The sequence below is a fragment of the Aspergillus terreus genome, genomic scaffold, assembly GCF_000149615.1.
Source record: "Aspergillus terreus NIH2624 scaffold_1 genomic scaffold, whole genome shotgun sequence".
Lineage (NCBI taxonomy): Eukaryota > Fungi > Ascomycota > Eurotiomycetes > Eurotiales > Aspergillaceae > Aspergillus > Aspergillus terreus.
In genome coordinates this window covers 2577620-2592921 of record NT_165972.1, presented here as the reverse complement: position 1 = coordinate 2592921, position 15302 = coordinate 2577620, and the positions used below count along the sequence as shown (strand labels likewise).

At 52.8% G+C, this 15302-nt stretch overlaps 6 protein-coding genes across 6 annotated transcripts; 4 read left to right on the top strand and 2 right to left on the bottom strand.

The window, feature by feature from the left end:
- Window positions 1-676: 676 nt before the first annotated feature.
- ATEG_00920 (uncharacterized protein) lies at window positions 677-1679 on the top strand (the record flags this gene model as incomplete). Its single annotated transcript, XM_001211006.1, has 3 exons — window positions 677-693; window positions 738-1003; window positions 1054-1679. 3 exons carry the CDS (start codon window positions 677-679, stop codon window positions 1677-1679), a joined length of 909 nt encoding a protein of 302 aa, XP_001211006.1.
- Window positions 1680-4319: 2640 nt separating this feature from the next.
- On the top strand, window positions 4320-7109 carry ATEG_00919 (uncharacterized protein; the record flags this gene model as incomplete). Its single annotated transcript, XM_001211005.1, has 3 exons — window positions 4320-4347; window positions 4402-4617; window positions 4777-7109. 3 exons carry the CDS (start codon window positions 4320-4322, stop codon window positions 7107-7109), a joined length of 2577 nt encoding a protein of 858 aa, XP_001211005.1.
- A 610-nt stretch (window positions 7110-7719) lies between these two features.
- On the bottom strand, window positions 7720-8773 carry ATEG_00918 (FAD-dependent oxidoreductase; the record flags this gene model as incomplete). The annotated part of the gene is made up of 2 exons (XM_001211004.1): window positions 7720-8202; window positions 8255-8773. 2 exons carry the CDS (start codon window positions 8771-8773, stop codon window positions 7720-7722), a joined length of 1002 nt encoding a protein of 333 aa, XP_001211004.1.
- Window positions 8774-10322: 1549 nt separating this feature from the next.
- On the top strand, window positions 10323-11594 carry ATEG_00917 (pepsin-like aspartic protease; the record flags this gene model as incomplete). The annotated part of the gene is made up of 1 exon (XM_001211003.1): window positions 10323-11594. The coding sequence occupies one exon, from the start codon at window positions 10323-10325 to the stop codon at window positions 11592-11594; it is 1272 nt and encodes a 423-aa protein (XP_001211003.1).
- Window positions 11595-12252: 658 nt separating this feature from the next.
- Window positions 12253-13021, bottom strand: ATEG_00916 (uncharacterized protein; the record flags this gene model as incomplete). Its single annotated transcript, XM_001211002.1, has 2 exons — window positions 12253-12363; window positions 12431-13021. 2 exons carry the CDS (start codon window positions 13019-13021, stop codon window positions 12253-12255), a joined length of 702 nt encoding a protein of 233 aa, XP_001211002.1.
- A 681-nt stretch (window positions 13022-13702) lies between these two features.
- Window positions 13703-14643, top strand: ATEG_00915 (uncharacterized protein; the record flags this gene model as incomplete). Its single annotated transcript, XM_001211001.1, has 2 exons — window positions 13703-13835; window positions 13886-14643. The coding sequence occupies 2 exons, from the start codon at window positions 13703-13705 to the stop codon at window positions 14641-14643; spliced, it is 891 nt and encodes a 296-aa protein (XP_001211001.1).
- Between the last annotated feature and the right edge of the window lie 659 nt (window positions 14644-15302).

Here is a 15302-nt window from a genome sequence, read left to right as displayed (position 1 = left end):
TCATGTCACAGAAGGCTGTGCTCATTTTATAGAGAACTAACCTAGGTAGACAACGATGTTCCTTTATTTTTGATGGGTTGTGTAAACTATCGTATAGCTTATTCGCTCCAACCTGCTCGGTTGTTTTCAACAAAATGAGTTAGCCACTCCTGTATGTTGTTTGATCAATAAGTTTATTCACCACTTTCTGCCCAATTTAGTAGGAATTCTCCCATCCAAGCTGGTTCCCTATAGAAAAGACTGGCTTAGTGCCCTCAAAACTGTATCCTTCATTTTCTTCTCGTACTCATTGCATTTACATCGACATTGCCTTGGCTCATGCACCAAGGTATAGATGTCATCAAATAGCAAGCCCACTCCATTCCGAAGCAAGTCTATGTCCTGCCTCCGCCCTGTCTTGGGCTTGGTTGGTGCGCCGCTATACCGTATTGTGCAGCGTGCGTCGCTTCCATCAGGCGTCTGATCCAGAGGATGATTGTCGCTGCCCAACGTCCTTGTTTGGTGGGTAACTGCTTATGATTCTTTTGCATGGTTTAGGTTGCAAACCGTCACTGGCAGATTTATATAAGATCACTTGGCGGTCACAAACAGCCATTTGGTCCCAGCTAATCCCCCAAGCATACACCAAGCTTGTCTGTATCTACTGCATATATCAATCGGCCAGAGATAGTTAGAGATGGAAAACTACAAAGCGTATGTCAGTCTTCCTTTAAACCCTCAGTAACTAACGGCTGAAGATTCATGCGATCGCCCCCATTTCACTTTCTTATTGGACCTGATCGACAAAAGCTGACAATCCACGCCGGTCTTGTTCATGGATTATCCGCTCCTCTAGACTCTATGATTAACAACGGTTGCATGACAGAGGCGACATCCAGAACCGCTACAATAGAGGACATTGATGAGGACACTTTTATCGCTTTTTGTGAGTTTGGTTACAAAGGAAATTATACTACGCCCTGCCGGAAAGAACACGAGGACGATAATAACGCCGGTACAGAAGGTAAGTATACCGGAAGTGCCACAGAACGATAAACTGAGATTTCAATTTAGATGGAACAAGATTGATTGAGAGAAGCACCCAACAGGCGGAACAGAATCCTGGATCAGAGCCACTGGAACAGGAACCAGAGCCAGAACCAGAACCTGTCCCAGTGTTGGAACCAGAAACGATCTACTCCTATAAGTGGGATGCATTGACTCCAAAGGCCCAAAGGAAAAAGCATCGCTCGCCGCCCCCGCTAGAGATTGAAATCGAGAACTCGATCTATATTCGGAGTCCATATGAACGGAGGTGGAGCAAATTCAGAGGTCTTCGGTTTACTGGAGATGAGGCTACAATTTCTCCTAATCCGGACCTTCTCGCCCATGCGAAGATATATATTTTCGCGACACGATATCTTGTCGACACATTACGAGAACAGAGCTTAAAGTCACTTCATCGCGACCTCTCCGGTCTTTCACTCAGCGGGGAAACTATACCACACCTCCTGGATCTTCTTGAATATACATATGAGCAGACAGGCAGACAAGAACCAGGTGGATGCTCTCTTAGAGATCTAGTCACCCACTATGTTTCATGCGAAGTGCGGACGCTTATTGAAATAACCCGATTTCGGCAAATGTTGGATGAGTATGGAGAGATGGCATCTGAGCTTGTTGTAAAGCTCGTCCAATAATAGGCGCGGGATATGCTACGAGAGACATGCAAATTGTTTTCAACTTCGGCTTTCTGACTCTGATTTGCAGGCAATTTGACCAGCAAAATAGAAACAATGGCAATTGCGGATCTCGAATTGGTTCTCACAAGGTCCTGATTTGGTTTTCCTATTCTGCGTTAGTGTCTCTTGTTCGCAATACACCTGTTGTGCTATTTATTATGTGGTTCTTGGCACATAACACGCGCCGTATTTTGCTGTCAACTTATCTCAATGGGAGCCGCAGAGCTCAGTTCCATCAACGACCATTCAGGCCCATAGGTGTTGAAAAGAAGAGGCCTAGCCCAAATGTCCAAGATATCAACCGAGCTGCTAGTCAGTCTTGTAATATCCATCCAATTGTATGAGGGATGACATCTTTGATTCTTTGTCCATTTAATGGGCTACTGGTGACCTGATGCAACCAAAGACGAGGGAAAATTGATCCAAAAACAGCTTCATCAACCCTCATCTCCTGTCCAAGCAACCCACCCCTCCCGGCAATCGCAGCCTGACGAGCCTTCATCGACTGCGTCAACCGATGGAGGTACAAATGGCCATGCGGTACGCGAGGGTAAACGTCTGGCCGTGTTTTCACTCCACTGTTGCACAATGGGCTCTCATACATCATACACCAAAGCATCGTGTCTCAGAGGGTCCAAGCCCGCCACCTCCACATACGCATTCTGGTGAAAGAACTCTCGTTCGCAGACGGCGTCAAGTTCTCTGACGTCACGTCTGGGGCGTGTAGCGAAAGGACCCATCGATCTCGGCGGTCATCAAAATTGTCCCGCGCGGCCCGCTAGGCCGTTGCCATGGCCAGGGCCGCCAGCGGCAAAGGCACCGACGACAAAGGCCTTCAACTGGTCCGCACCCGGATCCGAGGGGTGTGTTGACAACCACAGCAGCCGATCCTAAATGCGCGGGGACGGTGGGAGATCTGCGCTACCAAACCGACAAACGTTTCGCGGGGGGGCGGGATGATAGGCTTCTGAAGACCCGCAAAACCGTGAACACGCTGAGACATCACGGAAGGTCCAGTCCGTGAATCAGGACCACCAGTTAGGGAAACCAATTATGTCGGGCTGGCGATGTCGGAGAACAACACCACCGCTCACGTAATGCGGGCCCGACACGATATTCCAACGGATTCCATACCTTCCTTCCCTGTCTCGGTGAAACAGTTCGGAGATATGTCAGTCCACGGGGGAAAGCTGGATCGTCTGACTTCGGATTCGCACTTAGGTGCCTAGGTACACCCCGTGATCAATACCTATTGGGTTGAGCGCATTCTGACGGATAATAATGGTTTTAACATAATTGTCCTATGGCCGTCCTGACAGGGTCCACATGCAGAACTGATTCGCGACGGCCCCGGCCCATCGCACGTTTGGGGCGATTCGAGCCACATGGTCGAACACTACTTCGAAGATCCACTGCAGGGATGGAGGGCGACACGTTTCATGGTGTCTGGTCTGATGTACTAACTAGTTACCTAGGTAGGTACCACGATCCCGGAGACTTTTCGGGCCAATCCATCGCAGTTGCGCGGTTGTGATCTGGCCTTCTGTCGGAGATAGGCCGAATCTTGAGCTGCAGAGTGCATCTGATTGTCGCTAGACGGTAAGGAGCAGTTCACGCTAAAGCTGCATCTCCTAGTAGTAGTATGTCGTCGATCGCCGCACCATTGTTAAGCGCCAGGAGGGGGAATTCGTGCAGCCTTTTGCAAAGAGTCTGCGGAATTCAGGAAACTTCAGGAAGTATAGAGGAATACTAACAAGTAACCTACTTACATTCTAGATGGAAGATGTTCAGAATCCGCATTCAATGATACCTTACAAGCGGCATGTCATTGTAAATGGCCCCTGGGTTATGCACGACAACAGGATAAAGTAAGTTGAGAGACGGGCTCGCGGTCATCATAACATGCAGCTTAATATAGGGCAGACGCCGTCGATCATGGTAAGCAGGCGTAGGCGACACTCTTTACCAACCATCATCAGTATATCCTGGGTAGACCTTCCTCGTCTGGATGTCTGGTCGAGGAAGGGATAGACACTGGGGCAAATCGACGGCGATTTACCGGATATCACCTGTACAAAACAGAAGTATAGGCCAGGGAGGCGGAGCCTGAAAGAGGTAATACCGAAACAGGCAATACTGATGTTAGTGAAGAGGGGACTGCGCGATATCAACGTCGGTAGGTAGGTACCTACGCGGTACGCGACTATAAGAACCAGGGACACAGGAATCGTCAACAGATGCCCTAACAACAACGTAGACGGTATATCTGAAGGACCTTTGAGAAAAGAAGGGATTGATCCCGGGATAATGTTGATATTGTCCTGCACTGTAGTTAGTGCTCAGAGACCGAAGAACAAATAAGCAGATCCGTGGCTTGGCAAAACTCTCGTTTGTCCTCTGACCAGACGATCTCGCGATCACCTATTGTAGACTCTTGTCTCTGTGACACCTTCTGAGATCGCCCAGTCGGAAGCCGGAATCACAAGAGCGATCGAGCCTTAAAGAAGCCAACTCCCGGCTTACGGAGTACTGTCCAGAAGTAGCAGTCTGACCGACGTAGCTATTCCACTCAATAATTCTTGTCGCTGTCACGAGAAGATGGCTCACTTCAGCCGAGTCGCCTCAGGTATGATAACCCCGTTTTATATACCTGGACTGGATTGATGTTTAACGGAAGCAGATCCATCCTTGGCGCCTCAACCCTCCGCCCCCTCCGGCCTCGATTCTTCCACAACATCATCCTCCTCCACTGGGCTTCATCGCAGCTGCACCTTCTGTCGGGCGCGGAAGATCCGATGTTCGAGTGGTCCGATCTGTTCGGCCTGTCGGGAGCGCAACATCAATTGTATCTACAGTCCCGAGGCACGCAAGGGACGACCCCGACGCAGAGGCACCAGTGTGTCCGATTCCCACCGCCAATGCCCACGCCGTCGTAGAGTTTCTTCACCTCCAGCGCAGCCGTCTCCTGTCTCTGCTTCTTCGACGGCTCCCCATGAGCTCTCTCGGTCACCGCCGGCGTCGCCGCAGCTAGCTGACAATGGACGCGGGGGGACAGACACGTCCAACGCCCAGGCCAAAAAGGGGGATCAAGAGAATCCCACCCTGGGCCGTGAATTAGACAGGATGTTTCAGGAATACTTCATTAGCAAGACGGGATCTCGCTCCAACCTGTTCCAAAACTCCATTGCATCCTTTCATCGACACATTCGGAAGCCGACTCCGGCGCATACTCCCGCTCCAACGCCCCGGCCCAAGTTGAGCTATGACAGTCTTTTATCTTTCCTTGCGCACGAAATGGTGGAGGTTCTCCTTCTGCGCTTCGGCGCATTCGGCGATGAACAATTGCAGTCGAATCCGCACCAGTATTTCTACATCACCTCGCTGGCCGACGAGACGACGCCGAGCATGTTTGACCCTCCTCGGCGTCAGAAAAGCCCTCTTGCTGCGCTAGGGAAACATCGCGTGGTGCAAATGGTTCACTTCTGGTTCTTTATGCACCCCCTTTCGGCGGTGGTCTCGAAGACACTGCTTCTAAGTGCGATACAAGATGAAACGGTAGACACAGCCCTGCTCGCAATTATACTGGCCGATGCATTCGAGTCTTTCGATCCCAAGGATAATCCGAATACCACGGGGTCTGTGCGTCCTGAAGAGTCCCCTCAGGAGTTGCTTCAGTTTGCAGCGTCTCAGCTGCAACATCGTCCATGCTCTAACGTCGATGCCGGGCCTATCTCAACAGCGCAGGCACTTATCCTTCTGGGCTGGAGGGAAATGTCGCAAGGAAATGCCCGGCGAGCCACCTGTTATATCGGTTATACGTGTCGCGTCGTCGCGCGAGAGCATCAACGCCGGAGCCGGGATGAGGGAGACCGAGAGAGGATGAAGTTGAACGGTACAGACATCGGAGAAGTCGAGCAGGAAATTCTGCGCAACATCTACTGGCTGTGTCTGTCAACCACGACCTGGGCGTTTATGCAGATTGACCAGCCCTTCACGCTGCTGGTGCCGGACGAAATCCCTGACTTCCCCAGTCTGGACGAGACAACATCGGCAGTGCTCTGTCTTGACCGGGCGTCTAATAACATCTCGACTCTCCCATCGCAAGTCCAAGCCATGCGCTGGCTATGGCCTCTCAGCCATGTCACTAGCACGGTCGCTCATATTTACACTCTCTATCTCAATGCCCCAACTGAGGAAAGTAAGGTCCACGCCGCACCTTGGCACACTCGACACATCTACCAGTTGCACCGTCTCCTGCGCTCCCGATTCCATCCCTCCAACCTTTCGCTTGAGATCCATGGAATCCTCATACAGGCCATACAACTGGTTGAGCGAGAGGTTACCATTCCTTCCACGAAATCCTTCCTCCTAACTTCATATTATACCATTATTGTCCATATCCTATTCTCCCCTGAGCGACGAGCACCTACTCCCATCACACCAGCGATCATCCAGGCCTTAGGAGAGTGTATCTCTGCAATCCTCACCATTGCCGCCCGAGTTCCCTCTCTCCCAACCAGCCAAGTGCCCGCCCAATCTTCCTATGCCACCAGGACTTTGGCCGTCTCTCTAGATTCCTGCAGCCACGCCCTGGTCCGACTCCACAGTCAGTACGACTGGCAGCTGAAGGAACATCGTGACGCCGCCCCGGCGCTCACCAAGCTTGCAGACTACGCAGACCAGGCGCACCAAGTGTGCAGATCGGACTTCCTTGGTAACTATGCGTCTGTCCTCCGGCCAGCAAAGAAGCGCCTGAAATGGGTGAAGTCAGCCTTACGGGCACTATGTATGTCTCCCTCGTCCCAGCCGGTATCCATGTCGGAAGTCACCGATGCCGCCAACGCTGCCTTTCCATCTCTATCGCCCAAGAAAACCCCCTTCTCGCTTGACAGGCCCGGAGACCTATCCCTGGGCTCCTCGGCCTGCTCCATACATGATTTTATTCCTCAAAGCCCCGGGTTCCCGCCGTCACAGCTGGTACCACCGCTCGAGATCCCTGACCCCGGGTTCTTCAGCGATAACGCTTCCTTTGAATCCCTGCTCGGGTTTCCTGGTATGGCTAGATCGGACATATACTCGAGAACGAGCAACAGTCCTTCGTCCCATCTAACAATGGGGACGCTGGATGGGCAAGCGTTTGGGAATTTATTCCTTATGAGTCCCGACATCTCTGCGCCGGATGTCGACAGTATGCTGCAGAGCAACCCATTTGATACATCTAACCCCGTCTCCAACTCTGGGGCCGAGCGGGTGTGCGGGACAGGCGCAGGTCTGCTGGGTCGTTCTACAGGAGCACAATATGACTCTCATCTTCACATGGACGCTTCTAAACCCTTTCCGGCCTGGAATCCCGGTATTGCGGAGGAGTACGGCAAATATGGAGAATAAATACATGCTCCATACGATAACTACCAAATGCAACGATTGTACGGAAGATTTTTGAAGCCTTATAAACGATCCTATTCCTCAGTATCCTCCATGCTCTTGTCTCTATTGTTCCTTAACTATAGCCTCCAACTAATGTCACCGCCGTTAGCCAAATCCGCACCCGTTAGAAAACGGGAAAAGATAAAAGAATACACACCCTCTTTGAGACCGGCTGGAACCCATACAACCAAGTCAAATACCACATCCAGGCACTACTGGGCAGAATGCGATACACAAATGCGCGCAGAGCCTTGCCCATCCCGAGCGGTAGCCTCGCTGTATGCAGAAGCGCATATCGTGCCGAAAACGATGCAACCTGCTGAGCTCGCTTTTCACGGATACGGCCATATGTCTCCAGGGCCGCTTCGTCGCCAGCCAGAAACAACGAGATGGAGTCAGCAAGAACGGTGGCATCTTCGATTGCTTGGCAGGCGCCCTGTATTTGGATATAAGTCGGCTAGCAGATTCGGGGGGCACTGTCCCTGCTACGTACCTGGCCAAAAAACGATGTCATCGAATGGGCCGCTACAGCGTGTCAGTGGCTCTCTTCAATAGGACAATTCAGAGAGATTCAAGTTCTGTATACCATCACCCAGGAGCGCCACTCGGCCCCGAACCATGTGCGGGAAGTCGGCTTCCTCGAAGACGTTGCTAGCGACGACGCGTTCGGAATTATTGACAACTTATCATCCCTTGAGTTACCGGCAATCGCAGGTGCTGGGATGGCATACATACTCGCTTCGACAGTCCCATCCTCCCCGAACGGATGGAACCTGCTTCCATACACCGCGTTCACTGTATCGGACGTTGCGCCCTTCCACACGGAGCGATCAGGGCTCTTTTCATCAGGAGGTGCGGCCTTGACGCCGATGAACCACTGCCGGTTCTCTTTGCACGGCCATGTGGTAAGGATGCAATCGTTGTAGAGCATCCAATGGCCGATGCCGAGGTCGGTCGTCGACAAGTGAGACAGCGGCTTTGTGTAGCCGGACATGTGCACGCGGCCGGTAAACCGGATGGTGTTTTCGGGCTGGAGGCCCATTGACCGCGATAGCTAGTATACTGCATCAGCCTGGTCACAAAGGGGCACATGAGAAACGGCATACAATCCTCCGAGTGACACTCCGGATACCGTCTGCTCCGACAACGATATCAGTATGGACCTCTCGACCATCAGCGCTAATGACCCGTAGGTCACCGTCGGCATTCTCAAGGCCCTCGATGCGGGCAACATCCCACCCCAACTGGACTACGCCCGCGCCGCCGGCCGCCTCGTACAAATACCGATGGAATTCGTATCTCTCGATCGAAAGCACATTGTACCCGAACCACTGCTTCGCGAGCCCAAAGTCAATGGTCCCCCAGCAGCGCTTCTCGCGGTACACGTTGATCCCTCGTAATTCCTGCGCGTTCTGGCGGATCGTCTCATAGAGACCTAGTTGCTCTAGCGCGGCGAGACAGTTGGGCGCTAGGGAGATCCCGGCCCCCAGGGGCGTGAGGACTGCTGTTCGCTCCAGGATAACGAAGGGGATCCCCAGACGGCGGAGGAATGCACCGAGGGTCAGACCGCCGATGCCGGCGCCGATGATGGCTACGGAGACGTTGGGAAGAGTTGTGGCTGACATAGTCGCTGGCAGAGGATTAGCTTCCTTCGTCTACTGCACGGTTCATGGGTGTTTTAAGTACAAGGAGAACCGCAAAAGTCTCCGTTAGGCGCAACTTGTCGTCTAGAATCTCTCCGTTGGGGTTCGGAGTATCTATACCTACACTTGATGGATCGAATCGCTCCGCGAGTGCTCAGGATTCTTAGAGCAGGTCCCGGGCATTACCTCTGAAATCCGTAAGTGCTTTTTCCCGGTAAGCCTTTGGCTATTCACTGAAAGGACACTTCTCTCGTTGGAACGGTCTATCGTATCGAGTTTGAAGCAGTAAATACAAGTAAAGCAACTGATTCCTCCGTGGATCCATGTCAGAACTCCTCAGTGTCCTTTAGGACACCTCTCAGAATGGTTGTTAGTTCCTCTGAGGCCTCTGCATCGAAACACGCATCATGAGTAGAAGCAAACGGAACTGAACGAAAGCTTTTGAACTGCTCCGTCCGCCATCCGTTGTGAGGATCGAGGAGGTTTTTCTTTGCGAAGGCCTTCCTACTCGCACGAAGCAGGGGAGACATGTTGCCCAACATGGTACATTTGATCAAGGTCACTGTGGTGTCAGGAAGATAGACACGGCGATGTAACGTGTGGTAGGATGCCAGCATGCGCATCCCCTGATGGACATGTTCGCGCTGCTGCTGCATAAAATCATCGAGATCCGCCTCGCTCTCCACCTCACTATCGGCCCCGTCGTCGGTGCTTGCTCGACTGTTGTCGCTGCTGGTCGCTGTGCTCGCGTCATCGGACAAGGCGGGCATGCCTGCCTCCTCGAGTCCCTGAACTCGCCACGCGATAGCGTTGTACATGATGGTTGAGAGGACTTGGTGCTCCTGGCTGTCTTGGAAAGGCGGATAGACTTCGGGATTCAGCGAGTCGATCATCACCACATGCTTGACGGTTTCGCCTTGCGCGACGAGAATCGCGGCCATTTCGATCGCAAGCATGCCGCCCATAGACCAGCCGCCTAGCAGGTACGGCCCCCGAGGCTGGATCTCACGGCGGATGATCCGGACGTACTCCAAGGCTAGTGAGGGCAGGCTCTTGCCATGGCGGCGGAATGCAGAAACGGATTCAAAAATCGGAGACGATAGACCGTAAACAGGCCTTGATTTGTCGGAGTCGCCATCGTCAGAGTCCTTAGATAGAGGCCCGAGAGCAAAATAGGGCAAGGCCAGGCCGGATATGGCATGGATGAGGATGAGCGGCGTGAGGGAGGAGCCCGGATCGCCCTGGATGTGTGCAACAATGTCCATTGAGTGTATGTGTCTGGTCTCCGGTTCAGCTATCAGCAGGGGCCTTTCTGACAATGGAGAATAGACCGAGAAGCTACCTAATATAGTCCATCAGACCGTGGGTCGGTCATTGGCGACGAAACGATATCGTCTTCAGCTCCGCTCCGAAGCGGGCATTTCTTAGGGTTTCGCGGAGCCCGTCATCAACATTATAAAAAAGGCGACAAATCATGCCCCGAGGGACCTACCTCCTTTCCATCCATCCAGTGCATACATCTATTGCGACCATGTGGCTGTCCGTTGCGCTTCTCACCCTTCTGGACGGGGCGTTGGCTGCCCCCGCCAGGCAGCACTCGGGGGCCTTTGACATGCCTTTGACGTGGACTCCCTTTGGCTTCACCACCGACGCAATCCAGATCGGAACTCCCCCTCAACCACTCGTCTGCTTCGTTGACTGGACTTGGATCGGCCAATATGCCTTCACTCCACGTTGCCATGGCGGTTCGCAAGGCACCTATGCCTGTCTCCAACACGGCCAGCCTCTGTACAACGAGACGGAGTCGCGGACATTCGCCAACCAATCCGTTCTCTATCCCGAGAGGACCTGGAACCCAAACCACTTCTTCTTCTACAACGACCTCTCCGTCGGCTTTGGCTCCGACATCGAGCGTGTCGGCCCAGACCACCAGGCGAGAGTGACCCTTCAGCTGGCGGATATGCACTTCCAGCTGGACATGGTGTATCCATTTGGCGGGGTGTACGGCCTCTCCCCAGTATTCAAGAGCGACAACGCGTCCACACAATCGCCCTTTTACCAGATGTGGCAGCAGGGCGTCTACCGCTCACCCCTGGTGTCGTTCGTGTACTGCCATAACAGCACATTCGACCAGCCGACTCCTCGTCGCGAGCTCTGCCACGGCAAGGATGGACTGCAGACCCTTGGCGGCCCGTCGCCGGTTCTCAGTCTCTCCGACAAGAACAACAGCAGCCCGATCCTGTGGTATGACAACATCGTCTTCCCGCCCGTCAACGAAATCGAGTTCGTCTACCAGCCTGCGGTTTACAACTACTGGGCTCTCCGTCTGACGCGGCACCTTATCGGCGACGAGGAGCAAGCCCTCAACACCTCCATCGGCGGAAATCCCGGCGCCATCTTCGACCATGCCAGCTACGGCCGCGGTGTTCCCATGTCCGAGAACAGTTACCGTCGTCTGATTGAGATCACTGGCGGACGGCCGGTGGTGCTCGATGCGAACGTTGCTCCTAACAATGGAAATCAGTCCTTTGTCTCTGTGGACTGTGAGAAGGTATCATCCTTTCCAAATGTCAAGTATGTCTTTGAGGGCCACGATCGCGTGTGGGAGGTGACCCCGGCGAACTATGTCGAGCGGCGTGAGGTAGATGGAAAGGAAGTTTGTGTCTTGAATGTGAGAACTCTGGGCGAGGGCGACTGGATTATTGGCAACTTTGGAGAGACCTTTGCGAAAGATAAGGTGGTTTTGTTCGATTTTGACAAGTTGAGAGTTGGGTTGGCGGATGTTCCTGCGGCGGCTTATTGATGTCTAGTGTTCTATATAATTCCGAGCTCTGAGGAATTGAACTGTTTGGCGATGGAGATTCCTGTGAGATATATAATTCAAGGTTCAAACGTTCAGATATCGAGAGCGTAGAACAACCACCCTATGGCGTGCATTGTTATATTTCTACGTTAATCTACTTCATGTCTCCAGATTAAGAACTTGATGTGCAAACTGCGCCATACCGCAAGCTCATCCATTATCGCAAAACTACACTTGGAATCGAACTTGTACGTCCCCCTTCAGCCACGGACTGCCGACCTTGGAGAAGTCCAGACCCCCTAGAGTGTTCTCACTACTGCCCTCCCCCCATGCTAAATCACAACTCTGGACGATACGCGCCACGGCAATCTTGGCTATCAGAATGGCCATTTTCTCCCCGGGGCACCGATGACTCCCCGCCCCAAACGGAATATACCGCAGCTGCCCGCCCTCGTTCATCTTCTTTGCTAGGTCGGGATCTGCTAGCCACCGTTCGGGAAGATATGTATCGGCGTTGTCCCACGTAGCGGGATCGTGGTGCGTCAGGTATGGGGAGATCGAGACAATCGTTCCCTCCGGGATGGTGATCCGGCTCTCGGGCACGGAGGCGACCTCGGTGCGCAGGGTCTTCGGTTTCCGGGCCCAGCGAACGTCACTGTTACCAGAGTAATGCCGGCCTGTTTCTTTGACGAGGGCATCGAGGAAGGGTGACTGCTCCAGCGCGTGCGTTGCTAGTTCCTCTCGGAGGCGCTGGAGTCGGTGCGGGGATCTAAGCAGCTGTCTCTTGTCAGTTCTTCTGCAGTGGGAAGTGCAGGATACTCCAGATGCTCACTTACTTCCAGCAGAATCCACGATATACTAGCGACTGTACTGGTGTGTGCCGCAAACATCAGCAGAGTATGATGGGCACCGTAAAACCGGCTCAGATGCGCCGTGGCAGGGTCTTGCAGAGTGTACGAGATATAGTCCAGCCTCTTCTTCCACTCTTCTGGAGATCTCTCTCGCTCCCGCAGGCGGAAGTCAAAGATCTCTTGCACACGCTGTCGGCATCTCCACAGCCTACGTGCTGGGCCGTGGGCCACCCACCCGGGGAGGACGGTGTGCCAGATGCTGCCGACATTGGCCTCCATGGTGCGGAGTAGATCGTACAGCTCCCTGACATGGTGGTCGTAGAAGTCCTGGCCCATCAGGCAGCGCACGATGATCTTGTGGACGAGAAACGAGATTTCCTCAAACAGAGCCACGGACTTTTCGGCCTCGCTTTTGCAGGTCCAACCGTCGACTGCTTTGGCGGTTTCCTCGTCCGCGACCTGGGCGTAATACTCAAGCGTCGCCTTTCGGGATATCCCCCTGCTTAAGGACCCGACCATACTGCGCAGATGACTGAAGTAGCCGGGAATGACGATCTTGTTGAGAAACAGGCCCATTCCATCACCGAAGGACCATACATCCTGGGGCTCTGTTAGTCTTGCCCCGGGTTAGATGTCGGGAGAGCAGAATACCTCTCTTGTTTCCAGGTACTCCTTGTTTAGCTGGGGGCTGCGCAGCCAGATAGTTCGACCGAACAGCATGGGCACCGCGAAACACTCTCCATGGAGTCGGGTGGCGGATGCAATAAACCCAACAGGGTCAAGACTATACTTTTGGAGATTCCCAAGAATGGGGAGGCCTGCGCTGACCAAGGGGATCTTTTCTGACCGGAGAAAAGAACGCACGGCGAGAGCCAGAAGTGCAAACGCCAACAAGCTGGTAATTAGAAAGCCAGCATTGTTGGCATAGATGGCTTGAAGCTCTTGGGTCAACATCGAGAACGAAGATGACACTAGACTGATGGCTGTTTTAGAAAAGCGTCTCCAAATTCCCGTTCAATTGAAGGTACTCAATGCTTTCTCCTCTTTTATTTGGGAGGCCCATGACCGGAAATAGTGGTGAGAAATGGCCCTTTGCACCAAAATCCTCCGCCAAATTACGGATGTCAGATTTGTATCCGTCTAAGGTCGAGGATGTATACTGAATTCTGAACTATATATCGGTATGGATGTCAACGACTATGCCGGATAGTTGTACGCCTAGCAGCAAAGAAATTTACATCATACATACCATTCCAAATGACTACCAAAGAGGCCATTGCAGATATGGCTCTTGAGGCCCAAGAAGAAGATGATGCCGGCCCACCGGACGGCGGTTTCCGGGCATGGCTGGTGGTCCTCGGCGGCTTTCTGGCGTACTTTGTGACTTTTGGTAAGCTGTCCGGACGACAGATTCCAAGTGTTGCAGTTAATGAGTAACAGGCATGCTTAATTCTTTTGGCACCTTCCAAGAGTACTACGGAGAGAAACTGCTCCCAGGCCGAAGTACGAGCGAAATCTCATGGATCGGCTCCCTGCAGCTTTTCCTGCTCTTCATCGGAGGCCTCTTTTTTGGCCCAGTCTTCGACGCCAAAGGCTCCAAGGTTCTGTTTATTCCGGGGACGCTGCTGCTATCACTCTCCCAGATGATGGTCAGTCTCTGCAAAGAATACTACCAGTTCATTCTGGCGCAGAGTCTCCTCTTCGGCATTGCAGTTGCGATGCTCTTCTACCCCACCATATCGGCAATATCCCATTGGTTTCATCATAGGCGTGGTCTAGCCATGGGAATTGTTCTCACAGGCTCCTCCCTGGGCGGCATCGCTTGGCCTCTGATCCTGGAGAGACTGTTTGCCGTCGTGGGATTTCCATGGGGCTTGCGGATCGTGGGCTTTATCAGCTTTGCCCTGCTGGCTCCAGCATGTTTCATGGTGATACCCCGTCTACCACCTCGAAAGTCAGGAGGGCTCTCCAAAGCAGACCTAAGCGAAGGACTGAAGGACAGACGGTACTGGCTCACGGTGGTTGGCATGCTGTTCGTGATATGGGGAATGTTCATCCCTTTTTACTACATCCCATTGTTCGCTATGGACCATGGCGTAAATTCATCCTTTGCCAACTCGTTGATCTCGATTTTAAATGCTGGGTCGTTTGTTGGGCGAATCGTCTCCGGTGCTCTCGCAGACAAACTCGGACGGTAGGTGTCCTTGGGATCTGCAAACCCAACCACGCACACTAACAGTGTGACTAGATACAATGTAGCAATTGTCTGCTCACTTTTGTCTGGTATACTGGTCCTCGTTCTTCACCGTGTCCACACCAAAGGCGCGTGCGTTGCCTTCGCGCTGCTGTACGGATTTACCTCTGGAGGGCTGATCTCCTTGCAGTCCGCGTGCGTCGCGCAAATCACGAAGAACATGCGGATCATCGGGGTTATGATTGGGGTCATGATGGCCGTCTGCTCAGTAGGAGCGTTGACGGGTAATCCCATCGGGGGAGCTCTGACCTCGATGAAGGTAGGGGGTGTGTCTGCCTGGGTTGACTTTGGTGGTGTTCTCCTGCTGGCTGGGACATTGGTGTTGTTAGCTGCCCGGCTTGCGATTGATCCTCGTCTTGTACAGATTGTTTAGCTGTGTATCCTCAGCTGCTTCAGTTAGGTTATATTCAACTATTGATACAGGCGTAGGCATAAAGCCGTGCTGAACATGGATCAAATGAAACTTCCCGACGGGACACGGTGATTTTCTCTCCGCGGAAGGCTGTGTAGACTACTTAGAAGAAATAAATAGAAGACAGTTACTGTCGCCACTGCAGAAAAAGAAAGTCTCCAGACCTCGTTAAATTCCTTTGTGTGCAAATC